At 46.3% G+C, this 26,465-nt stretch overlaps 1 protein-coding gene across 3 annotated transcripts in view; it reads left to right on the top strand.

The window, feature by feature from the left end:
• VWF (von Willebrand factor) overlaps nt 1-26,465 on the top strand; it is a 173,654-nt gene that overhangs the window by 51,036 nt on the left and 96,153 nt on the right. For all 3 annotated transcript variants that reach the window (XM_049882256.1, XM_049882254.1, XM_049882255.1), the window contains exons 11-16: nt 3,846-3,982; nt 4,890-5,028; nt 6,184-6,284; nt 11,945-12,140; nt 12,795-13,010; nt 19,427-19,667. In XM_049882256.1, coding sequence (XP_049738213.1) covers nt 3,846-3,982; nt 4,890-5,028; nt 6,184-6,284; nt 11,945-12,140; nt 12,795-13,010; nt 19,427-19,667 — 1,030 coding nt within the window. The remainder of the gene's footprint in view (nt 1-3,845; nt 3,983-4,889; nt 5,029-6,183; nt 6,285-11,944; nt 12,141-12,794; nt 13,011-19,426; nt 19,668-26,465) is intronic.

Here is a 26,465-nt window from a genome sequence, read left to right as displayed (position 1 = left end):
ATCTGTCAAATAAGAGAGGCTGTTGTTACTTGACACACAGTAAGCATCCATTAAGTGTCAGCTGTTACCATCCTTGTAGAGCACAGAGGTAGCTGTTTGGTTAAGCACAGCCCAAGAAGGATAGAGACACAGGCACACGTCCAAAGGAGCAGGGAGTGGGAGGGTGGCGTGAGGCAGGGGTGTGGCTGGGGTAGGTGGAGCAGGAGGGTAAGACAGAGCTGGACCTTGGTGGCATTGAAAGCTTGTCGGCCTGCCTAGGTTGGTTGGAGGGGAGGCTTTGGGATAGAGCTGTCTCTTGGTATTCAGATAATTTGATGAATTCTTAACATGGCTCTGTAGTTCAGCCTTGGAATCCAAGCTCAGTCTGTTTTGAAGCCCATAGGGAGGAAGATAAGCCTGCACCCTTGGTCAACAGACAGCAATGATGAGTGAACCAGGGCAGATGCCTCTCCCATCCCAGTGTGCTTTCTCAGGTGTCTGGGGCTTGAATGGGGGTTCTGACTCCCCAGGTTCATGGGAAGTGTCCTTTGGCTTGCCCTGGCCCATATTGGGTCTTCTGGTGTCACACCAGATTCCCTTCAGGCTAGGGCAACGCATCTCCTTTCATGCCCAAGATGTTCTTCCCCCAGTCTCTATATGCGGACCCATTGTATCTCTGTTCCTTGGTACGTGCCCGTGTGTGCCCAGGGTCAGAATGATATCAGGCATGGCTCTAAAGAAGTCAGGCCTCTGGGCAACTGTAGGAGCCCATTGTGAGGCAGTATGGGGTGGTATCAAGTGCTTTGAGCTCTGTAGCCAGATTTCTTGTTGTTGTTAGGTGCTGTCAAGTGGATTTTGATTCATAGTGACCCCATGGGACAGAGTTGAACTGCCCCATAGGGTGTTCTAGGCTGTAATCTTTAGGGAAGCAAATTGCCAGGTCTTTCTTCCACAGAACCACTGGGTGGATTTGAACCACCAACCTTTCAGTTAGCAGCCAAGTGCTCAACTGTTGTGCCACCAAGTCTTTCAGGTTTAAATCCCTGCTGACTATTTTGGAACCTCGGGCAAGTTACTTAACTCCTCTGCCTTAATTTCCTCATTTGTAAAATGGGGAGTAAGAATGAGCACCTCATAAGAACAACAAAGGAGATGGTAGCCACAGGGCACTTAGAAAAGTACCTTGTATACTTGGTTAGGTTATGTTGCGATTTAAAGGCAGGCTTTGATGAAAATTTACATCAGGAGGAAGTCTGAGCTGCTTTGCTAAAAGCCTGTGGGCTGGTATTTGTGTATGTTGCTTGGAAAAGAGTGGAAGACAATGATCTGAACAGAACAGCCCCTTGTGAAGGACTCACTGCAAAAAAAAAAAAAAAAAAAGGTGGGGGGGAGGTGGTGGTGGTGTATTTAGAAGTGGTAATATGCCCCCCTCAGATGAGAGGTTTATGTTTTTCATGAGGGAGGATCTTTATGCCTGTAGGAATGGATCTGCTTGAACTGTTGGATGGTCTATTTTGTATCCTGTTCTAAGGGTCACCTGCTTTTCATTCATTCAGCTAATTCATTGCCCACCTACTGCCTGCCCAGGGCTGCCTTTTGCTGACTGACAGACTGGGGTTGTCTTCGGTGTCCTCTCCGGGCAGGGGGTGGGTCAGCATTGCCACGTGGCCTGTAGTTCTGGCTGCCACCCAGCAGCTCACCCTCCGAGTTCCTGGGTTTCCTGTGCCTGCAGGTCTGTCCATGGACTGTACCAAGGAGATAAGAAGTGCAATGTAATATTTAGGCTTCTGATTCCTGAGAAACTTGGAAACACAAATCATTGGGAATCAGAGCAGGAAATCAGATTAGAGGATTAGATTCCAGACCTGACAATTTTGCTTTCAGATATGTGTACATTTTCTCGATGACCCCCCTTTTCCTGGACATTGTCAAAGATAATAGGGTCCAATTTCTTACTCAGATAAAAGCGCTCCTGAGAAAACAGAGAAAGGTTGGGGGAAGAATTCCCGCCCATTTTACTGCAGCCAGGTCGAGACATTTGACACCAATGGTCATATCACTCTGTAGAATGTAGTGATGTCTGAAAAATAACCATTTTAAAAAGGCTTTCCTCTGACATCACTGGGTTTGGAATTTCAGTCCACATACAATCAGCTGGGATGACCTCTGCCCCTTTCTTGTCGTTGCCTGTTTTGCTCTGACTTCACCAGCCTTGACCCCCATTCTGTCCTTTCTTGAGGGGCAATGAGGTGGAAAGGTGTTACTGAGGAGAAGGATCTTGGGCCTCCCTGCTTTCCGTAACTTCCTCTCTTGGCCCATGCCATCCTAGAATGGACCAGTCTTCCCCCTGGGGACCAGGCAGAGGAACATTTACCAGCAGCCTGGGGCTATTCCTCTACCCCTTCCTCCAAACACTACCTAGCAGGCAGGCCCACACCCAGACCCAGGGCTGTGTAGTCTAGCCCTGCCCCTGACCATGCCTGTCAGTGCAAAGGTGGACATGAAGGCAGCAGGCAATGAGGGTCTGTGTAGCCCCTCATTGACAGGAGGGCAGCTGGAATCTCCCTGTGGCTCTGGGCAGCCCCTGGCTGTGTAACAGGGCTGAGCCCCAGCCCCTAGAGATGGGCCCAGATGGGATTGACTGTAGGACTCTCCCAGGGGGAACTTTAGGCTCAGGCTGGATCAGTGCTACGGAGAACCAAGTCTCTGCTGTTTGGGGGCCAGGGGTGGGTGGGAGGGGAGGAGGGCTCCTCTTTTACGGAACTGCCATGGTATGCGTGTCTACTTATTTTTCTATGGAATAGAAGACAAAGATAAGAACACAGAGAGGAAATACATAAAGGGAGGCTGGGAAGGGCTCCAGATGGCTGGTTCAGCTTCAATGGGTCCATTGTGGCCCTGGGGATGGGGTTGCCCTGAGCTGGCATGGGGCTGATGCGGAATCACTGGAGGCGTTGCAGAGACCTCCTCATGCAGGGACACTTGCCTGGATATGGTATCTCTGGTCCGAGGTGGATTGGGCCAGAGGTCCAGGGCCTGGGCTGGGCTATGGGGGAGGAGGATGGTGGTTGGGCAGGGGGTGAGTTCAGTGCTCCGAGTTGCAGGGTGAAGGAGTGGAGTCCTCGTTCCCACTCACAGACGTGTTAGCCTGGGCTGGGAGCTGGCTGTGCAGAGCTCAGTGTTGCCCGGGTGGTGGTGAGATCATGGGCAGATGGCCTCCTGGGCCCCCATTGGCCCCGGCTGAAGTCACAGATGGAGGCCTTAGAGCCGCCCCTCAGCTGAGGCAGCGTGGACAGAGTCCTGCACTCTTCACCGCTGAGCTCTGAGAGTGTTGCCCCCCCCCCCCACGCCCCTTTGCCTTTAGGGACTCTCCCGGAGAGCTGTCCTCGGTAGGTTGGAGTGGGGTTGTAACTTGGTGGTTGTAGCACAGTCCCAATTCAGAGAAGATGGTGCATCCAACGGGTCGCTCTCTGGCTGAGCACTCTGCAGCTCCCAGCTGTAGCCTGCACCTGGGCTGGCCCCTGACCCCAGTGGGAAGCACAGAACGTGGTGGGAGGGGAAGCAGCTATAGACACAGGGTCAGTAGGTGTGGGTTCTAGTCCAAGCTCTACCGCTGACCCAGTGTGACTTTGGATAAGCCACTTCCTTTAGTTTCCCCATCTATAAAATGAACAGTGATCCAGCTCTGACACCTTATGGTTGAAGGAGTTGGAACTGACTTCGAGTCCTCTGGTTAGAACTAGTGTGTAACACACCCATAGAGTTTTGGTGTGAGGGTTTCCTGCTCGTATGTGCACTCCACCTTTGCCCCCACCAGGAGGCTTTCCCTTCTCCCATTCTTTGCCCTTTTCTCTGCGTTCCTCCAGGCGAGTGTCTGGTCACAGGACAGTCCCACTTCAAGAGCTTTGACAACAGGTACTTCACCTTCAGTGGGATCTGCCAGTACCTGCTGGCCCGGGACTGCCAGGACCACTCCTTCTCCATCGTCATAGAGACTGTCCAGGTGAGCTTTGCCAGCCCGGCCAGCTAGGGGGCAACCCAGGGTGGTTGGAATAGCTGCCAGGGTGAGAGGGCAGCTCTCTGGGGGCAGGGGGGGCGGGGAGGGAGGGACATGGGCAGTGACTTTCTGTGAAGGAAGGAGGCCCCTTCTTCCATACTACAGTTAGCTTCTCATTCTTCCAGAAGCCCAACCCAACTCACTCTCTCTAGATACAGGGAGGTGCTGCCAACAGTACCTCCTCAGGGCTGCTCAGCTCGACAGCCAAGAAGAATCCCCTTTAGACCTAGTCTGCTGCCCCCATAGCCACACTTCTGCTGTTTGGAATTGGGAGCTGCAGAAGGTGGGAACAATGTGGGCCCATCTCCTTCATTGAGCTCCATGGTCGATTGCTGTCGAATCGATTTTGACTCATAGGACAGAGTAGGGGTTTCCAAGGAGTGGCCGATGGATTTGAACTCTGAACCCTTCGGTTAACAGCCGAGCTCTTAACCACTGAGCCACCAGGGCTCCCTGTAGCGTCGCTATGAGTTGGAACGACTCAGTGGCAATGGGTTTTATATACATATTTCTCTAGATAAGGAAGCAAAAATGAAGACAGATAGAGCGTATAGGGCTCACCCTGAGATCGAAGACCCTGATTCGCTACGGAACAACAGGCCCAAGTTGCTAGAAAATGAGCCAGAGACCTAGAGTTCTTATGAAAGGCCAGGCCAGGAGGGAAACGGGCGTGGGGAGGCTCTGGCTTAGGGCATTCTTATTGCACAACTCTCAGGGCCCCATTCACATAGAATGCTCTGTGAGAATGGAGTTGCACAGTATGAGAAAGCTCTCAGGGGCTCTCTGGGGCTGGTGTCTTTCTCTGCGATGGCGGGGATGTGGTGATGGCACCCTTGCATGCCCCCCTTGGCAGTGTGCCGATGACCCTGATGCTGTCTGCACCCGCTCAGCCACCATCCGGCTGCCCCTCCTGCACAACAGCCTCGTGAAGCTGAAGCATGGGGGAGGAGTTGCCATAAATGGCCAGGACATCCACCTCCCCTTCCTGCAAGGTGAGCTCACTCCTCCTCCATCAGCTCACCCACAGTGCCCCTCCTCTCAACATGGATAGCTGTTGGCCTGCCCTCTTCTTCTGTGTGAATGTGATGTAGAGTTACTTTTGGAGGGGAGGGTGGGTATCCTAGACCTGCATCCCTGCAAGATAGAAAGATGTCCTTGAGGAAGAGGATGAGAGGAAGGAGGTGGCTAGATGCCTGGAGATGAGGAGGCTGCTCCAGGCTTCAGAGAGAATGCAGAGAGGAGAAGGGAGCCAAGAGGATTTTCACTGGACTTGAGCCAAAGGGGCCAGCTGAGGGTTGGGCAGGGTGGTTCTATTTTGAGGTGAAAAAGGAGCAGAGACTGATGCACAGGGGATGACTAGTGATGGGTCAGAGCAGAAGATGACACTCTGGGCAGCGCCGAGCAACCCCGTAACCTGTGGAAAACCTGCCTGTCCAGTGACTCTGCCTGGGTTGCACTGTGCCATGTCAAAACAGAACCACTTTTGCACAGCACAACTCCCAATCTTCACCTTCAAAGTGGCTCTCAAATACCTCCCCTCTTCTTCTCCATGACTACTTTCTAGCTGTTCACACACTCCATGGCCAATTCTCATAGCATTGCACATAGTTGATGAACTTGGGCTGGTGGGCACACAGCATGTTCAAGTGTGTTTAATGCTGCGTATGTGTCTCCCTATGAGATGTTACCTTCCTCCGGGGCAAGGGGTATGCCTGCTGTCTCTTCTCCACCTTCCCACAGCAATGAGAACTGCGATATTCAGCTTTGCACAGTCGTGTGCACACAACCATGAAGACTGAGTAACAGCCTGGAAGTGATGTGCAATGGCATAGGGGCCCAGCATGCTCGTGTGTCATGCTTGGGTTCTACGGTAGACACAGATCCTTTAGGACGCACTAAAGCGAAAGATGCAGAAGTCTCTGCTTCCATCTTGTGGCAGCCGGAGGAATAGCATGCTATGGCAGGGATGTTGAGGTTTCCATCCGGAGCCCTGTTTGACCTACATCCACCCTGCTCACCCTTCCTCCTGAGACCTTCTTAAGCCTCATAGACAGCCCCCACCCCTCACCCTCTCCACAATATATCTGCCTGCCACCACCCTGCCCCCTCTCCACCTCAGCCTATATCCTGTCCCTGTTTGGTTCCAGGCGACCTCCGCATCCAGCCCACCGTGATGGCCTCTGTGCGCCTGAGCTACCAGGAGGATCTGCAGATGGACTGGGATGGCCGAGGGAGGCTGCTGGTGAAGGTGGGTCCCTTCTCAAGTCTCTGCCTACCACAGCCCGACCGGGACAAAGTGCCCCTTGTCCTCTAGCAGAACGGCTTTGTGCTGTGGGAGAAGAATTCCTTTCTCCTTCACCCCTACACCCCCAGAGCGAGGAACAGGCCTCTCTTGTTTTTGAGAAGCTGGCATTTGTTTTCTGGATGTCCCTCACTCACCCTGGGAATTCTCATTTCTGGGGCTCAGGGATCCCAAGGGTCTCCAGGAGGGGATGGGCTATTGTGGGGCAGGGGAGGTGGCAGATTTCCTGTCCAGCCTCTTGGGTGTAACATGGCCTGGAAATGGGATATGTTCCCTGGGGTGCCCACTCTGGGGAGAGCCGGATTGAAACTCACGGCCAAGACCCTGTGTCATGCACCCTTGTGGAGAAAGCCTTCCGGCTGCCTGTGAAAGAACAGCGTGGTGAACTCCCAAACTTCTTACCCTGTCACTCGGCCTCTGCAGTTTTTTCACTCTCTGATGTCCTTCGGGAACCACATTTGGCTACCAGTCGCTGTCAAGTCAGCTGTGACTCATGGTGACCCCATGTGCTCCATAGGGTTTTCAATGGCTGATTTTTCAGAAGTAGATTGCCAGGCCTTTCTTCCGAGTTGCCTTTGGGTGGACTTGAACCATCAACCTTTTAGTTAGCAGCTGAGTGTGTTAACTGTTTGCCAGGGCTTTCTATTATTTTTGAATATTTTATTGTGTTTTAGGTGAAAGTTTACACAGCAAATTCGTTTCTCGTTTAACAATTTTTATTCAGATTGTTTTGTGACATTGGTTACAATGTGTCAGCATTCTCATTATTTCCATTCTGTTTATTCTAGGGCTTCAAACAGTTTTGTTTCGGTTCGAACCCGTGGTTTGTTCTGTTTGCATTTATCTAGCTTCCCTGCTTCTCCTTGCCTTCTCATCTTTGCTTTTGGGGAAATGTTGACTGTTTGGTCTCATATAGTTGATTGTTTAAGGGAGCACATTCCTCCCAGGTGGTATTGCTTATTTTATAAGCCAGTCTACTATTTGGCTGAAAGGTAACCTTTGGGAGTTGCTTCAGTTCCAAGTTAAAAGGGTATATTAGGGTGGTAGTTTTGGGGGTTCCTCTAGTCTCGATTAGTCCAGTGGCTCTGATCTTTTTTAGGAATTTGAGTTTTGTTCTACATTTTTCTCCCATTCTATTCGGGACCTTCTTTTGTGTCCCTGGTCAGAACCGTAGGTAGTGGTAGCCAGGTAACATCTAGTTCTTCTGGTCTCAGGTAGAAGAGGCCGTGATTCATGTGGGCTATTAGTCCTGTGGACTAGTTTCTTCTTTGGTTTCCTTCATTCTCCTTTGCTCTAGATGGGAAGAGACCAATGATTGTATGTTAGATGGTCGCTCACAAGCTTTTAAGACCCCAGATGCTGTGTACCAAACTAGGATGTAAACATTGTCTTTATGAATTATGTTGTCCTACAAGACTATGGTCCCAAACCCTTTAACCCAGTAAACCAAACCCGTGAGGTGTTTGGCTGTGTCTAGGAGATCTCTGTAACTGTGCCCTCTATGTGCTTTATTATATATGTGAATATATTTGTAGCATGGATCTCATTTAACTTTGACCCACAATCAAAGTTAGCCCATGGAAGCAAAACAAAACAAAACAAACCCATTGCCATGGAATTGATTCCTACTCACAACCATACAATAGGACAGAGTGGAACTGCCCCACAGGGTTTCGAGGGAGCCACTGGTGGATTCAAACTGCTGATTTTTTGGTTAGCAGCTGTAACTCTTAACCACTGCACCACCAGCCCATGAAGGGAGCAGTCCAGAAATCAAACATTGTATTATATTGGACAAATCTGCTGCAGAAGAGCTCTTTAAAGTGTTAAAAAAGCGAAGGTGTCATTTTGAGGACTAAGGTGTGCCTGACCTAAGCCATGGTATTTTCAATTGCCTCATATGCATGTGAAAGCTGGACAATGAGTAAGGAAGACTGAAGAAGAATTGATGCCTTTGAATTATGGTGTTGGTAAAGAATATTAAATATACCATGGACTGCCAGAAGAATGAACAAATCTGCCTTGGAAGAAATACAGCCAGAATGCTCCTTAGAAGCAAGGATGGCGAGACTTTGTCGCACGTACTTTGTTTATGTTATCGGTAGGGATCAGTCCCTTCAGAAGGGCATCATGTTTGGTAAGGTAGAGGGTCAGTGAAAAAGGAGAAGACTCTCAACAAGATGATTGACAAAGTGGCTGGAACAATGGGCTCAAGCATAGCAACAATTGTGAGGATGGTGCAGAATTGGACAGTGTTTTGTTCTGTTGTACATAGGGTCACTATGAATTAGAACTGACTCAACTGACCTCACAACAACAACAACGTGTGTAGGACATCCAAACATGTATATACTTATGCCTACAAATGTATGTATATATGCATGTGTGTGTACTCACATATACCTTCCTATATACATAGACAGACATATTTTTTGGTTGTTACTATTGTCGTTGCAAAATTGTATATGTTTTAACATTTAATGTGATTGTTCTTTTTTCCTGTGTATCTCTCAGTGTCTTCATTTACCTTGACCATGTTGTGCTGACTTTCCCCATGTTGTGTACTGCCTTTCCCATCCTCAGAAAAAACAGGTGTCTTACTATCTAGCAAGTGATTCCTCTTCCCTCTCCCTCCCATCCCTGGTAATCATCAAAGAATGTTGCTTTCTGTGTGTACACCTATTCTTGGCTTTTTATAGTAGTGGGACCATACAATATTTGTCCTTTTGTGATTGAATTATTTCACTAAGCATAACGTCCTCCAGATTCATCCATGTTATAGGATGTTTCACGGACTTCTCATTATTCCTTATAGTTGCGTAGCATTCCAGTGTATGTATGTACCACGATTTGTTTATCCATTCATTCACTGAGGGGCACTTTGGTTGCTTCCATCTTTTTACTCTTGTGAATAATGTGCAATGAACATGGGTGTGCATACTCTTGTCACTGCTGTTATAACTCTAGAATATATACCTAGGAGTAGAATTGCTATATCATAAAGTATCTATTTCTAGCTTTTTGAGGAAGCACCATACTGTTTTTCATAATGGTTGTATAATTTTACAATCTCACCAGCAGTGTATAAGTGTTCTAATCTCCCCACAGCCTTGCCAGCATTTGTTGTTTTCTGTTTTTTTGATCATTGCCATTTTCGGCAATGGTATCTCATTGTAGTTTCGATTTGTATCTCTCAAATGGCTAATCCCTGCTGCTAACCAAAAGGTCTGCAGCTCAAATCCACCAGCCACTCCTTGGAAGCCCCATGGGGCAGTTCTACTCCGTCCTACAGGGTCGCTATGAGTTGGAATCGACTTGATGGCAGTGGGTTTTTGTTTTGTTTTGGTTTAATGGTGAATGATTGTGGGCATCTCTTCGTGTGTTTGTTAGCCTCCTGAATGTCCTTTTTGCTGAAGTGTTGGTTCATGTCTTCTACCCATTTTTAAATTGGATTCTTTGTGTTTTTGTTGTTGAGTTTTTGAAGTTTTCTATATATTTTGGATATTAGACCCTTGTCAGATGTATTGCTGCCAAAGATTTTTTCCCAGTCTGTTTAGATTCACTTTTTATTCTTTTGGTAAAATCTTTTGATAAGCACAAGTATTTAATTTTTAGAAGATTCCAGTTGTCTAATTTATCATCTGTTGTTCATATATTTTTAGTTGTGTTTCATAGTATATTTATGCCAAAAATTAGGACCCCTAGTTTTGTCCCTATGTTATCTTCCAGAAACTTTATAGTTTTAACATTTAGGCCTCTGATCCATTTTGAGTTAGTTTTTGTGTGTGGTTTGAGGTATGGATCTTGTTTCATTTTTCTGCAAATGGAACATCCAGTCTTGCCAGCACCATTTGTTAAAGAGACTGTTTCTTCCCCATTGAATGGACTTTATTGAAGATCAGCTGCCCACAGATGGATGGGCTTGCTTCTGGGTTCTCAATTCTATTCCGTTGGCTTATATGTCTGTTGTTGAACCAGTACCAGGCTGTTTTGATTACTGTGGCTGTGTAGTAAGTCTTGAGATCTGCAAGTGTAAGGCCTCCTACTTTGTTCTTCTTCAAAATTGCTTAGATATTTTTTGCCTCTTCCATTTCCATATAAAGTTGGAGATCAGTTTTTCCATTTCATTAAAGAATGTTGTTGAGATTTGGATTGCATTATATCTATAGATCGCTTTGGGTAGCATTGATATTTTCACGATGTTAAGTCCTTCAGTCCATAAGCATGGAATGTTTTTCCATTTATGTGGGTCTCTTTAGGCTTCTTGCAGTAGTGTTTTGTGGTTTTCCTTGTATAAGTCTTTTACATCTATTATGGACTGAATTGTGTCCTCCCAAAATATGTGTAAACCATAACCTCTATGCCTATAGTTATAATCCTATTTGGGAATAGGTTGTTTTGTTATGTTAATGAGACAGGATTAGTGAAGGGTGTGTGTTGAGTCAATCTCTTTTGAGATATATAGAAGAGATTAAATAAGCAAGCCAGTAAATAGAGACAGGGAAAGAGAGATACCAAGCCACATGAAGATCCCCCAGGAACAGAAGCTCAAAGAGACAAGGACCTTCCCCCAGTGCCAACAGAGAAAGAAAGCCTTCCCCTGGAGCCAGCACCCTGAATTTAAACTCTAGCCTCCTAAACTGTGAGAAAATAAATCTGTCTGTTAAAGCCACCCATTTGTGGTATTTCTGTTATAGCAGCACTGTATAACTAAGAGAGAATTTGGTATTGAGAAGTAGGGTGCTTCTCTTACAAATACCTGCAATGTGGAAGTGGTTTTGGAATTGCGTAATGGGTGAAGGCTGGACAAGTTTTAAGGTGCCTAATAATAAAAGCCTAGATTGCCTTGAAGAGGCTGTTGGTAGAATTATGGATGTAAAGGCAGTTCTTGTGAAGGCTCATAAGGAAGTGGGAAGAGTTATAGAGAAAGTCTCTGTTGTCTTAGAGAATCCATATGGCACGTATAACAGAATGTTTCTAGAAATGTGCTTCTGGTGAGGCTTTAAAAGAAAATGAACGTGTGATTGGACAATGGAGGAAGGGCAATCCTTTTTATGCAGTAGCAAGAACTTGTCTGAATTGTTCAGATGTTTGGTGGAAGGTAGAACTTGTAAGTGATGAACTTGGATATCTGGCTGAGGAGATTTCTAAGCAAGATTTTAAGGGAGACACCTGGTTTCTCCTTGCTGCTTATAATAAAATGCGAGAGGAAAGAGATGGACTTAAAAATGAACTGTGCTTAGACCATCTCCCCTGACAAGCATGGATGGCAGAAAGCTCAACCTGGTTATTCATCCAGCTCTGCACGTCCTCTGTGAGCAGGCAAATCACTTACTTTCTCTGGGCCTTGGTTTTCCCATCTTTAAGTCACTAGATAATCTCTAAAATCCCTTTCTGCATGACAGCTCTCTGACTCCCAATGGTTTACAAACTGGGATGGAACTGACAAGTTTATACTGCAGTTGCCTTTATTTTTCTTCCTACAGCCTAGGGCGTAGCTGCAGTTTATTAAATTCATATTTATCTTTCACCCAGGGAGCTTTTTGGTTAAAACTGTCTCATTAGTGAAATGAAACTGTTGCTCCTTTGGCGGCCTCTCTCTGCAGCTGTCCCCCATTTATGCTGGGAAGACCTGTGGCCTGTGCGGGAATTACAATGGCAACAAGGGTGATGACTTCCTCACTCCTTCGGGCCTGGTGGAGCCCCTGGTGGAGGACTTCGGGAACTCCTGGAAGCTGCACGGGGACTGCCAAGATCTGCAGAAGCAGGACAGCAACCCCTGTAACCTCAACCCGCGCCTAAGTATGTGAGCCTGGTGGGAAAGACAGTGCTCTGCAGAGCCCTGAGGTCTCCCGCATTCCAGAACATTCCACGGGACAGCTTTCCCACTGTGGCTTGCGTGGCATGGAGCTAAGGGTTGGGTGGGCCTTTGTTTATATCGTCAGCATTTGATCATCTTCATCTGGACCATTTATTCTTCAAAGTTTCCTTATGGAGCACTGTCTGTGGGAAAGAAAAGCAGAATGTGGTTCCCGCCGCAGGACGTTCTCAGCCTAGTGGAGTAGCAGGCACACAAACACAGAGTGAAATTATTGTAAGAGAAATGACTGAGGTGGCCATTTGCAGATCCATCTGCAGCGCCGTTTCAGCCCTACATTAACTTCCCCCTTTAGCAAAGGATCACTGGACTATCTCTCCTTCTGTCAGTGGGTATGGGCCCTGGGGATGCAGTTTAGTGCTTATTTAAGACAAATGTAATTAAGAAAGTAAATTGGCTGCAGAAGAAAAATCACAACGGCTCCCAGAGCCAGCAGCAGTAGTTTTTCCCATCTTAGCTGCTGATGGAGAAAATGGCGTGGGGGGTTTCAGAGCAGGACCCCTTGTTGCTGCTCTCTGGGGCGTGGGCTTCAGCAGGGCCTGACCATCCCAGGCTTGCTCCTCTCTCTCCCCATGCAGCCAGGTTTGCAGGAGGGGCGTGCGCTGTCCTGACATCGTCCAAGTTCGAGGCCTGCCACCATGCTGTCAGCCCCCAGCCCTACCTGCAAAACTGCCACTACGATGTCTGCTCCTGCTCAGATGGCAGAGACTGCCTCTGCAACGCTGTGGCCAGCTATGCCTCCGCCTGTGCCCGGAAAGGCGTGATCATCGCATGGCGGGAGCCCAGCTTCTGTGGTGGGTACCCTCCCTGTGCATTCCACCTCTAGGCCACTGAGCCGAATCAGCTGCTGCTGCCCTGCCATCCAGCCCACTTGTCCTTTTCCAAGCACTTTCTCGGCATTGTTTCATTTGGAAGCTGGCCCAGGGCATTTTGACAAAGCATGGGGTGTGCCAACAGTTCATTTGCTTGCCACTTTGCCCTTCTAATTCCCAGCAGTACAGGGTGGTGGGGACTGGCTGTCTTACAGGACGGTCTGGCTACTCTTCCCGCTCCAGGAGGTCAAGTCTAAACATCGCACCTGGAGACCTAGAGCCTTGAGGTTTCTGCTAAGCAGAGATTTCCTATGGCTGCAGCTACCTAGTGTTCCAAACGAATATACTCAGGTAGTGCAGTGAGTGGGTCCCAGATCCCAAGGGGTCCCTGCATCCCTTGAGAGTCTGTTGAGGACAATGAGAAATGCGCATACGCATCCTTGCATGTAACTTCAGGAAAGCCATCCACGAGCTCCCAGCCAGAATCTCTGGCACTGTATAATGTGGTATAAAGTTGAATGTCATCATTGTCCCCAGTTGACTTTAGATTCTCACTCTGCACTGTTAGATTCCTGGCACCAGAGTTGGTATCTGCCCCTACACTTTGGTCCCTTGAGTGGCTAGATTGTTCTCAGTGTTTTGTTGTTGTTGCTCTGGGGACATTTGCTGAGTGCCCAGTGTGGTCAGGCAAGAACCATGATGTAAAGCTTGAACTTTCCTTTTTTTTTTTTTTTTTTCCAAATTTTATTGTGTTTTAGGTGAAAGTTTATGGTGCAAATTAGTTTCCTATTCAAAAATTTATACACAAATTGTTTTGTGCCATTGGTTGCAATCCCTGCAACGTATCTGTACTCTCCCCTTTTCCTTTCTACCTCGGGTTCTCTGTGTCCATCTGTCCAGTTTTCCTGTCCTTTCCTGCATTCTCATTTTGTTTCTGGGCAGGGGTTGCCCATTTGGTCTCTTCTACTTGATTCAACTAAGAAGCACGCTTGTCATATGTGTTATTTGTTTTATAGGCCTGTCTAATCTTTGGCTGAAAGGTGGACTTGAGGAGTGGCTTCAGTTCTGAGTTAGCAGGGTGTCTGGGGGGAACTTTTCTTTCTTTTTTTTTTTTAATTTTTATTGTGCTTTAAGTGAAAGTTTACAAATCAAGTGAGTCTCTCACACAAAAACCCATATACACCTTGCTACACACTCCCAATTGCTCTCCCCCTAATGAGACAGCCCACTTCCTCCCTCCACTCTATATTTTTGTGTCCATTTTGCCAGCTTCTAACCCCCTCTACCCTCTCATTTCCCCTCCAGGCAGGAGATACCAACATGGTCTCAAGTGTCCACCTGATCCAAGAAGCTCACTCCTCACCAGCATCCCTCTCCAACCCACTGTCCAGTCCAATTCCTGTCTAAAGAATTGGCTTTGGGAATGGTTCCTGTCCTGGGCCAACAGAAGGTCTGGGGGCCATGACCACCGGGGTCTTTCTAGTCTCAGTCAGACCGTTAAGTCTGGTCTTTTTACGAGAATTTGGGGTCTGCATCCCACTGCTCTCCTGCTCCCTCAGGGGTTCTCTGTTGTGTTCCCTGTGAGGGCAGTCATCAGTTGTAGCTGGGCACCATCTAGTTATTCTGGTCTCAGGCTGATGTAGTCTCTGGTTTATGTGGTCCTTTCTGTCTCTTGGGCTCGTGATTACCTTGTGTCCTTGGTGTTCTTCATTCTTCCTTGATCCATGTGGGCTGAGACCAATTGATGCATCTTAGATGGCTGCTTGCTAGTGTTTAAGACCCCAGACGTCACTCTCCAAAGTGGGAAGCAGAATGTTTTCTTAATTGATTTTATTATGCCAATTGACTTGGATATCCCCTGAAACCATGGTCCCCAAACCCCCGCCCCTGCTACACTGGCCTTTGAAGCATTCAGTTTATTCCAGAAACTTCTTTGCTTTTGGTTTAGTCCAGTTGTGCTGACCTCACCTGTATTGTGTTGTTGTCTTTCCTGTCCCCTAAGGTAGTTCTCATCTACTATCTAGTTAGTGAATATCCCTCTTCCACCCTCCCTCCCTCCCCCCTCTCGTAACCATCAAAGAATAGTTTCTTCTCTGTTTAGACTGTTTCTCGAGTTCTTATAATAGTGGTCTTATACAGTATTTGTCCTGTTGCAACTGACTAATTTCACTTGGCATAATGCCTTCCAGATTCCTCCATGTTACGAAATGTTTCACAGATTCCTCACTGTTCTTTATCAATGTGTAGTGTTCCATTGTGTGAATGTACCGTAATTTATCCGTTCATCCGTTGATGGGCACCTTGGTTGCTTCCATCTTTTTGCTATTGTAAACAGTGCTGGAATAAACATGGGTGTGCATGTATCTGTTCATGTAAAGGCTCTTATTTCTCTAGGATATAATCCAAGGAGTGGGATTGCTGGATCCTATGGTAGTTCTATTTCTAGCTTTTTAAGGAAGAGCCAAATCAATTTCCAAAGTGGTTGTATTATTTTACATTCCCACCAGCAGTGTATAAGTGTTCCAATCTCTCCACAGCCTCTCCGACGTTTATTATTTTGTGTTTTTTGGATTAATGCCAGCTTTGTTGGAGTGAGATGAAATCTCATTGTGGAACTTTCCTTTTTGAGGCACAAATGGAAACTGCCTCCCTACTAGGTACTTAAAACGATGGTTAAATTAGGGCTGGGACAACTGAGGAAGGCTTTCTGGAGGAGGTATACTTGATCATGGTTTTAAAAAGGTGCTTCCTTGACAGAAGGGCATTGTTTCCAATGGTAGAATAATAGTGGTGAGGCATAGAGGTGGGGAAGAGTAAGTTATGGATGAGGTGTAGTGGATATTTTGATTTTTAGGAGTAAAGTAGATGTTTTTGGAGACTAAAATGTAGGCGGTCCTAGACTAAACAGGCCCATGGAACAAAACAGGACTAAAGGGGTGCACCAGCCCTGGGGGAGGGACTGTAAGGTAGGAGGGAACAGGAAAGCTGGTAATAGGGAACCCAGGGTTGAGAAGGGAGAGTGTTGACATTGTTGTGGGGTTGTTAACCAATGTCATACAACAATGTATATACTGTTTATTGAGAAACTAGTTTTTTCTGTAAACCTTCATCTAAAGTTCAATTAAAAAAAAGTAAAACAAAAAAAGAAGTAAAATAAATAAATAAAGTACAGATGATCCTAATGGATGTGAAGAAATAGGAGCTATGAGGAAAGGTGGAAGGAATTAATATCATACTTATGTGAAGAGAAGTTTAGGTTTGGAGGCTCTAGAAGTGTCAATATTTGGGGTCTTATGAGCCAACTCATGTTTTGAGTCTAAGTAATCCCATAAAAAATGGGGGAACAGAGAGAAAGGTAAGGACAGAGGGAGCAAACACATAAGTGCCTGCATTGTGTGCTGGGCCGCCCCTCCCTCCAGCTCTGAGATGTCACAGAGAGTTCGGGGCTGAAGCTGGAAGAACTGAGTCTGAGTCCTTACTGGTAACCTTGTGATTTGTTAGTTACATGACCCTAAGCCCTTCACTTGACCCCTAACTTCAGTTTCTTCATCATTGTTTGCTGTTTAGAAATTGGGAAAAGCATTGGGGAGTAAATGATGTGATGTTTATGAATGTGGTTTGGTTGTTCACCAATATTAGAAATTATGCATTATCAGTATGCTACACCATCAGAAAGATTTCCCAATTTAGTACATTCTCCCAGAATGCTAAGGGCCTACCGAAATATTCTTTAATCTCTCATGTGCAGCTGTTTTCAAACTCCACAGAGAGCAGAAAAAGAGGAAATGGCTGTTGATGCAGTAGCAGGGTCTGAGACTAAATTAAAGAATTTCTGACTCCTGAGGCTTTGTGATAGGATAGAAAGTGCTGGGCAGTGGGTAGGACTTTTCCCTGGAGACTTTTAAGGACAAGCAGGGATCTGTCTGTATGGGTTTATGTGAAGGTGAGCCAGAGACAAGTCTAGCCAGATGGCCTTGGGCTGGTTTTCTGAGCCCAAGGAGGGTGGGCAGGACTTCTGGATTCTTGCCTCCTTTCTTTCTCAACTCAGGGAGTCGCTTAGGTTCAGCTGTCGCTTTGACCTCATTTTTGCTCCCTGAGAAATGAACATCTCTCTAAACATCTGACTGCTGCAGGAGTCATGAGAAGAGGCCACACCAATTGGGAACACTCGTGGAACAAGGGTTTATCATACAGCTGCTTTGTGGGATGCTGTGAGGAGATTCAGGAAAAGCACATGCTTGTTTTTTTTTTAATCGGTTATGTTTCCTTTGGGAAGGCAAGACCTGGACTCCTTGAAGGCAGGGACCAAGTCTCACCATCACTGTATCCCAAACCTAGCACAGCCCCTGCCCACACTGGGCCTACAATAAATGTCTGTTAGACTGAGATGTTCATGATTTCTTCTGGGGAAGAAGCTGAAGGAGAAATTTAATAAGGCTCCAAGCCAGCTCTAGAGACAGTCTGTTAGAGAAAGAAGAGCTTTCAGCTCTAGCTGATCTCTAATGGGTGAAATGTGCCCTTGTCATTGTGGGTTTATTGGATTGGGAGGGATCTCCATCTTCGTTGCCCAACACTCCCAAATTCAACCTGCCCACCCTCTAAATATTTATCCAGTGACCCAGCCTCCCCAATGGTTCAGAGAAAATCTCTGGTCTAATAAGCGCAGAGGTGTCTCTGGGTGGTGCAAATGGCTAGGCGCTCAGCTCCTAACTGGGAAGTTGGCAGTTCAAATCTACCCAGAGATCTACTTCTGAAAAACTAGCCACTGAAAACCCTTTGGAGCACGGTTCTACTCTGACACACGTGGGATTGCCATGAGTTGGAATCGATTCAACAGCAACTGGTTAATATACTCAGAGAAACCCCTCCATTTCCAGCCACCCTCAAACACCAAGCCCAAGGCAGATGTAGGAGGGAGAAATTGCAGGGTCTTTCCAGAAATCTCTCTGCCCCTTTTTTGAGGCTTGTGGCCAGGGCTTACTTTCACGGCTGCTATGAAATGTTCTGCCAGGGAGCTGTAGGAATGGATTCTAACAGAAAGGGGAAGGATGCTAATGGTCTCAGGAGGAGTGTGCCCAGAGCAAGGTTCTGATTTCTTGGACAATAGCTGATCAGCAGTAGGAAAGCATTTTACCCTCCCAGTGAAGAATTTCATCAGGAGTGCTCACGAGGCTACTGTTAGCGCAGAAAGTGGGCTATGTGTTGGCCAGAATCGAGAAGTGTTAGGTTTTCTTAGGTCTAGACCTTTCTCTGGAATATTCCCTCCTATCTGGAGCCTGCTGACCTAGGGCTGGATAATAATAATAATAATGATTATTAATAATTAATAATGATAAAGATGATTAATAATTAATAATGATAAAGTAATAATAATGATAATGCAGCAGTGAACATTTATCACATACTGGGCATTACTACATATTATTTCATTTAACCCTCAGAACATCCTAGGAGGTGGATACTAATCAGGAAACCGAGCCACTGACCTGAATCACATAGTTACCTAATGGAGGAACTGGGGCTGGCACTCAGGTAGTGGGGATCCAGAGCTCATTCCCATAGCTGATTTGCCACGTTGTCATACTTCCTCCTGTCTTCTGTCTGTTGTGGTGTTTCTGTGTCAGAGTCCAGGGTCAGCAGGACTGTAGGTTGATGGGTGTGGCCCCCTTTGCTGGGGTAGGTGTAAGAATGTCCCTGCCCTTTGGGACCAGTGTGTCCTCAAAAGCGTGGCTGTTAAATGACTCCTTTCTTTCTAGAGCGATAAAATCTGACTCTCTGAAACTAAAACCAAACCCAGTGCTGTTGAGCCGATTCTGACTCGTAGCAACCCTATAAAGGACAGAGTAGAACTGCCCCATAGGGTTTCCAAGGCTGTAAATCTTTATGGAAACAGACTGCCACATCTTTCTCCTGTGGTGAGTTTGAACCACCCACCTTTTGGTTAGCACCTAAGCACTTTAACCACTGTACCACCAGGGCTCCTGAGGGAGGCGTAAAAGATATAAAACCCATGTGAAGAGCAGAGCATTCAGTAGGTGCTCAGTAAATAGTAGCCATTATTATTATTATCATGGGAGATGCCCCTTGCCTATGACTCCCAGTTCTTTTTATTATTCACAGCTTCAAAATCCTCCAGAATTTCTCCTACATCCCAGGCTTTGGGAATTCAGAGATGACTCAAGCATGGCCCTTGTGGTTAAGGAGAGAGAAAATGTATGCATGATAATTATGATATACAAAATATACCGCTGTTCACAGTGGGAAAGGAAGGCAGCGACCATACAGGTGTGATTGGGGGGTCATATCTGCAGAAGGTGGCACCCCAAGCCCTGAGGCCCACAGCCCTCGTCTTCTCAATGCCTCTGCTGAAACTGTCCTTCTCCTCCCATCTCTCCCAGCACTGAGCTGCCCCCCAGACCAGGTGTACCTGCAGTGTGGGACCCCCTGCAACCTGACCTGCCGCTCCCTCTCTTACCCGGATGAAGAATGCAACGAGGTCTGCCTTGAGGGCTGCTTCTGCCCCTCCGGACTCTATCTGGATGAGAGGGGGGACTGTGTGCCCAAGGCCCAGTGCCCCTGCTACTATGATGGTGAGATCTTCCAGCCTGAAGATGTCTTCTCAGACCATCACACCATGTGGTGAGTGCCAGCAGCAGGGTCAGAGACCTCTGGGATGGCAGAGCTAGAAGGGAAAATGGTCCTCTAAATCCTTCATTTTATGGATGGGACACTGAGACCCAGTGAAGGAAATGACTTGTCCAGAAAAGCAGAGCTGGACTTTTGCTCATGTCTTCTGACTTCCATGCTGTGCGGGGAACTAGAACCACAGGCTGGCAGTAGGGATGCCTCAGCTTCATTGCCACTAGCATCTGTTGGGGCCCATTTCCTTGCTCTGGACTCAGTTTCCTTATTCTGGAACAGGAAATGGAAGATCTGCCCCCTCCCCCCTTTAGATTCCTGTTAGTGTTCTCAGGCGGGAGCATTGAACCAGGTGAAAACATACCACAGCAGCATTGGTTCAATGATGCATTACTACCCTGACTTACTGCGTGCACGCCAGGCATGCAAAACAGCTCCACATCATACTTGATTCTTGAAGTCTGTTGCCTGAGCCCTCTGTGATGGTCAGTTTCAGTTTCAGCAGGACTGTCATGGTCACAAAAGCAATTTGCAACAGAACATTTATTGGGCAACCACTTACTTGGCACCTGTTCTGTTCCAGGTTCTGGGCTAGGGATTGGTGACAGACTCCCCTGACAATCTACTAGAGCAGATCAGTTAAAATGTCCTTATTATGGAAAATTCTAAACGTCCATAAAAGTAGAGAGAGTAGCATAAGGCACCCTAAGGTACCCATCAGCAGCTTCAGTGATTACCAGCACTTGGCCATTCTTATTTCATTTGTTCCTTCCTCTTGTTTTTGGCGAGAATAGTTTGAAGAAAACCTCAGATCTTATATCTTTCATCTGTAAACACTTCAGTATTTATTTTTAACAGATAAACGCTTCATAATATAGCCATAATACCGTTATTACCCTAAAAACTAACAATAATTTTGAAATGGCATCTAATATTCAATCCATGTTCCCTTTCTCCTGATTATCTCAAAATGTCTTTTTATAGTTGGTTTGATCAAATTAAGAGCCAAACAAGGTCTGCACATTGGATTTGGTATGAAGCTTTTTCTAAGCACTTCAGTGAGATTAATTCTTAGCCTTCCAAACTCATGTACCCAAAGCAGGTAGTTTACATTCCTATTCAAATGATTATCTCTGTTGGTCTTGAATTTTAGTAAACTGTGTTTGTATCTCTTCTCTAGACTGTGAGCTCCCCAGGAGTGAAGATTATAGTGTAGGTCCTGATCCCCAACACCTAACACAGGTCTGGCAGAAAGTCAGAACTCAATAAATGTTTACGAGATGAAATAACTATAACATCTGTGATACTTGACATATCATAAAAATCCCTACTCATTCAGGAAAGGGGAGAATTGCTTCCATTTGGGAGGACTTAGGGAAGGAATTCCCATGGAGGGGTAGCTTCTGAGCTTGGGGAGGATTCCAACAGCAGAGGTAGGTGGAATGATGGGAGGAGGAACAGAGGCCCAGAGACTAAAATGCACAAGGAGTGCTCAGCAATCACTGAGGTAAGTCCTCTGGTGGGAACATACGTTGTATGAAGATAAGACTGGAGGGAAGTTGGGACCAGGTTCAGGGAGTCTTTGAAAGGCAGGGTGGGGACTGATGCTTGAGCAGTAGGCAGTAGGAGTCCAGGGAAGGTTTTGGGCAAGACGCAAACAAGATCAAAGTGTAGCTTTGGAGAGTGGACCCTGGACTCTGAAGGAGGTGTGGAGGCAGGGAGACCAGTTAGGAAGACGTTGAAGCAGACTGGTCAAAAAGTAGGAGGGCCACGGACCAAGTAACAGTAATGGCAATGGGGAGTGGGCAAAGAAGATAGAGACATTGGGGAAGTAAACAGGCTCTTAGGATGTTTGAGAAGAACAGGTATTATTGAAGATTGCTTTTAATCTTGACCTTGAACTTGAATGCCTGGGACGACAGTGATGTCAAGAGCAGCAAGAGGGCTCTCTGGAGGCAGAGCAGATGTTGAAGAGGGATGATACAGAATTTGGTTTTGGCCTTAATGACTCTGAGTTACCAAGAGGGCATTTTGGTGAATGAATGGAAGCAATAGCTTGAATTATGGGTTTGGAACTTGAGTGAGAGATTGGGTTGAAAAGTTTGTATGGAGATAATGGTTACAGCAAGGGGAGTAGCTAGGGCTGCTAAACAAAAAAAAAACCCCAAACCCATTGCCATCGAGTTGATTCTAACTCACAGCGACCCTATAGGACAAAGTAGATCTGCCCCCTAGAATTTCCAAAGAGCACCTGGTGGATTCGAACTGCTGACCTTTTGGTTAGCAGCTGTGCTCTTAACCACTACACCACCAGGGTTTCTTAGGCTTGCTAAGGGGAGCGAAAGGAAGAGCAGAAAAGAAGACTGAGCCCAGAGCTTTTGGGAATGTTCCGAGGGTGAGGGAGGAGAAAGAGGATCTTGTGAGAGAGACCAAAGGAAAAGGCCAGTGAAAAGGGCAGAACTAGGACAGTGCCATAACGGAAGTTAAGGCAAGAAAGGAGTAATCACATCTTTTGTTGGTTTTTTTCTTTCGGTCTTTGCCCAGTGATTGTTTTATTACAGTTCCCTGGCTACACTTTTCTAAGTGTTTCTCTCTGGGACCTTAAAACAACACTGTTAGAGAGGCAGGGCCTACATTTTTAATAAGGAATTTGAGGCTTAGAGAGATTATCACTTTCCCAAAGTCATCCAGCAAGTGACTGGAACCCAGAGACTCTTGAACAGTGTTCTTTTCATTGAGAACAGGCTGTTGAATTTAGCGATCAGAAGGTCATGGTGGACCCCATGTTTCAGCACTGTGGTGAGGAAAGAAGCCAGACTATAGGAAGCTAGGGTGACTTGGATGGCAGCAAGTGTCACTGGTTATTTTACCCTATCAATGCCACAGGGAGGGTGAGAGGTGGGGGACAGCAGCTTCTGGGTGGGCGACTGGGGGGATGGCTGTAGCCTCAGGCTCTTCACAGTTTGCTCATTGGCGACCTTTGCATGATTATGTCGTCTTCCCCTGTCTCTGTTTCCTGTACCAGGGCTGAAAATGATTGACCATCCTGTCTCTTCCCTTCATTTAGAAAATTAGATTTCTTGGAGAATGTATGCCAGTGAGAGCTCAGTGCTTGTCTTTATTTTTAATTCTTCAGATAATTCACCAAAGAACGAGCCCCACTGGGGCAAATGCTAAGGATGCCAATGAAGAGGCAGTAACTTGTTACCTTTGAGCTGATTCCAACTCACATGTGTCCTAGTAGAACTGTACTCTACTCTGGGTTTTCCGTGGCTGTGATCTTATGGAAGCAGATCACTGGGCCTTTCTTCTGTGGTGCTCCTGGGTGGATTTGAACTGCCAAACTTTTGGTTAGTAGCCAAGTGCTAACCTTTTGTGACACCCAAGGTAGTAAGAACGTGCTAGCACATGTGGCCTGGAGACTCTTTAAACCATTCATTTGGTCATCCAAACAGCCATCACACAGCAGAGGGCTTCCTCTGCTACTGGCCAGGTCCTGGGCCAGGAGGTGATTTTTAAACTATCTACAGGGCTTCTTATAAAATTAAGCTTTTGGGTCGTATCCAAATGACAGCTAGAACATGACATTTGGGGGAAGATTTTTTTTTTTTAAAACTAGGTCTTAGTTAAAAACCAAAATGCACAGATTCTACACTTGCCCAAAGAGGAATGGACTGATTCTTTTGTTCATTCAACAAATATTTACTGAACAGCAGACGAAAAATGTTCAAAATAGTTATAATCAGAGAAATGCAAATTAAAACAACAAGAAGATATTATATCTAATAGACTGGAAAAATTAGAAATCTGAATAATGCTACTGGTGCTACCGTTGAGCATAGACTGGTTCGTCCACCCTGGAGAGCAACTGACACTGCATATGCAAATATACATAACATGTATGTGTGATGAAAGCAGCCCTGGTGGAGCAATGGTTTAGCACTCAGCTGCTAATCGAAAGGTTGGTGGTTTAAACCCACTCAGTGGCCCTGCGGGACAAAGACCTGGCGATCTGCTTCTCTAAAGATTACAACCAAGAAAACCCTATGGGGCAGTCAGTTCTACTCTGTCATGTAGGATCACCATGAGTAGGAATTGACTCATCGGCACCTAACAACAACAGCAGCAGCAACACATTCAGAATGTATGTGTGTCCACACCTGATGGCCCTGTAGTTCTGCTCCTGGTATACTGTCTTAGTCATCTGGTGCTGCTGTAACAGAAATACCACAAATGGATGGCGTTAACAAAGAGAAGTTTACTCTCTCACAGTCCAGTAGGCTAGAAGTCCAAATTCAGGGCGTCATCTCCAGGGGAAGGCTTTCTGTCTTTGTTGGTTCTGGAGGAAGGTCCTGGTCATCAATCTGCCCTTAGTCTGGGACCATCTCAGCACAGGAACCCTGGGTCTAAAGGACATACTCTGCTCCTGGCACTGCTTTCCTGGTGGTATGAGGTCCCCCTTCCCTGCTTGCTTCCCTTTCCTTTTATCTCTTGAGAGATACAAGGTGGTGCAGGCCACACCCCAGGGAAACTGCTTTTACATTGGATCAGGGATGTGACCTGGTAAGGGTGTTACAATCCCACCCTAATCCTCTTTAACATGAGATTACAATCACAAAATGGAGAACAACCACAGACTACTGGGAATCATGGCGTAACCAAGTTAATACACATATTTTTGGGGGGGTATAATTCAATCCATGACATTTACTAAGGAAATTCTCACACCGGTCCATAGGGCTCATGTAAAAATGTTGATCACAGCCTTGCTCGTGGTGGCTAGGATAGAGCATAACCTGTGCCCATCACTGGGAGAGTGAACAGGTAAAATGTGGTGGGTGCCCACCTCAAAGTACTGTGTAACCATTGTAGCAACAGACTAGTAGGACGTGTATTAGCATGGATGAAACTTAAAATCTGAATGAAAAAAAGCAAGATACAATGAGATATTTAAGATAATACTATTTATACGAGTTAAACATTGTTGTTGTTGTTAGGACGAGTCCTGGTGGCTCAGTGGTCAAGAGCTTGGCTGCTAACTGCAAGGTCGGCGATTTGAACCCATGGGTTAGTTCCTTTGCGGGAGAAAGGTGTGGCAGTCTGCTTCTATAAAGATTTCAGCCTTAGAAACCCTATGGGGCAGCTTTTCCATGTCTTATGGGACCACTAGAGTTGGAGTTGACTCAGTGGCAACAGGGTTGGTGGTGTTTGATTATTGATAGCTGTTGTTGAGATGGCCTCTGACTCATGGCCACCCCGTGCACAATGGAACGCAACTCTGCCTGGTCCGGTGCCATCCCTATCGTCAGCTGCAGATCAGACTGTTGTGATCCACAGGGTTTTCACTGGTTGATTTTAGAAAGTAGGTCACCAGGCCTTTCTTCCTAGTCTACTTTAGTCTGGAAGCTCTGCTGAAACATGTTCAGCATCATAGCAACACACAAGCTGCCACTGACAGATGGGTGGTAGTTGCACATGAAGTGTATTGGCTGAAAATCAAACCCGGGTTGCCTGCATAAAAGGTGAGAATTCTACCACTGAACCATGGATGCCTCATTAATTAAACATACATGCAACCATACATCTTAGAAAAATATATTCAAACAATCAGGTAGATATTAAACAGAGTAAAATCGTATTAGGTATCTATTGGTCCATAACAACCTACAAACTTAGCAGCTTAAAACAACAAACGTTCATTATCTCATATAGTTTCTGAATGCCAGGAATCCAGGAGCAGTCTAGCTGTATAGTTTTGGCTCAGGGTCTCATAAGGTTGCAGTCAAGCTGTTGGCCAAGGCTGCAGTCCCTGAAGACTTGACTGGGGCCGAAGGATCCTCTCCAAGCTTACTCATGTGGCTGTTGGCAGGAGGCTTCAGTTCCTCACTGTCATGGACTGAATTATGTCTCCCAAAAAATGTGTGTATCAATTTGGCTGGACCATGATTCCCAGTATTGTATGGTCATCCCGCATTTCATGATTGTAATTTTATGTTAAAGAGGCTTAGGGTAGGATTGTAACACCCTTACAATCATATCCCTGATCCAATGTAAAGGGAAGTTTCCCTGGGGTGTGGCCTGCACCACCTTTTATCTTACAAGAGATAAAAGGAAAGGGAAGCAAGCAGAGTTGGGGACCTTATACCACCAAGAAATCAGTGCCAGGAGCAGAGCATGTCCTTTGGACCCAGGGTCCCTGCGTGGAGAAGCTACTAGTCCAGGGGAAGACTGATGAGAAGGCCAAAAGAGAGAGAAAGCCTTCCCCTGGAGCTGACGCCCTGAATTTGGACTTTTAGCCTACTTTACTGTGAGGGAATAAATTTCTCTTTGTTAAAGCCATCCACTTGAGTATTTCTGTTATAGCAGCACTAGCTGACTAAAACACTCACCCTGTGGTCTTCCGTATAGGGTGGCTCATAATATGACTTCTCCCCGAGTGAGTGATCCAAGAAAAAGCACCAGGATGGACGCCACAGTCTTTTATAACTAATACTAGAAGTGACATAACATCACTTCTGTCCTATTCTATTGGTCACACAGACCTACCCTGGCATAGTGTGGAAGGAGACTAGGCACAGGAAGGAGAATACCAGTAGCGGGGATCATTGAGGGCCATCTTGGAGGCTGGCTACTACAAAAATAGTTGCCCATGTTAGGGGAGGGGATTGGGATTGGAGGATGGGGATAAAAACAAACAAACAAACCATAAAAACCCAATGTATTGAGTATTGAGTATGCCAAGCCTGATGCTGGAGATATAATGGTGAGCAAGACGAGTCATTTCTGTCCTCATGGATT

Source organism: Elephas maximus, chromosome 4, assembly GCF_024166365.1.
Source record: "Elephas maximus indicus isolate mEleMax1 chromosome 4, mEleMax1 primary haplotype, whole genome shotgun sequence".
NCBI classification, from domain to species: Eukaryota; Metazoa; Chordata; class Mammalia; order Proboscidea; family Elephantidae; genus Elephas; species Elephas maximus.
Note: the sequence above shows the minus strand (reverse complement) of the source record. Positions and strands in the feature narration are given on the sequence as shown.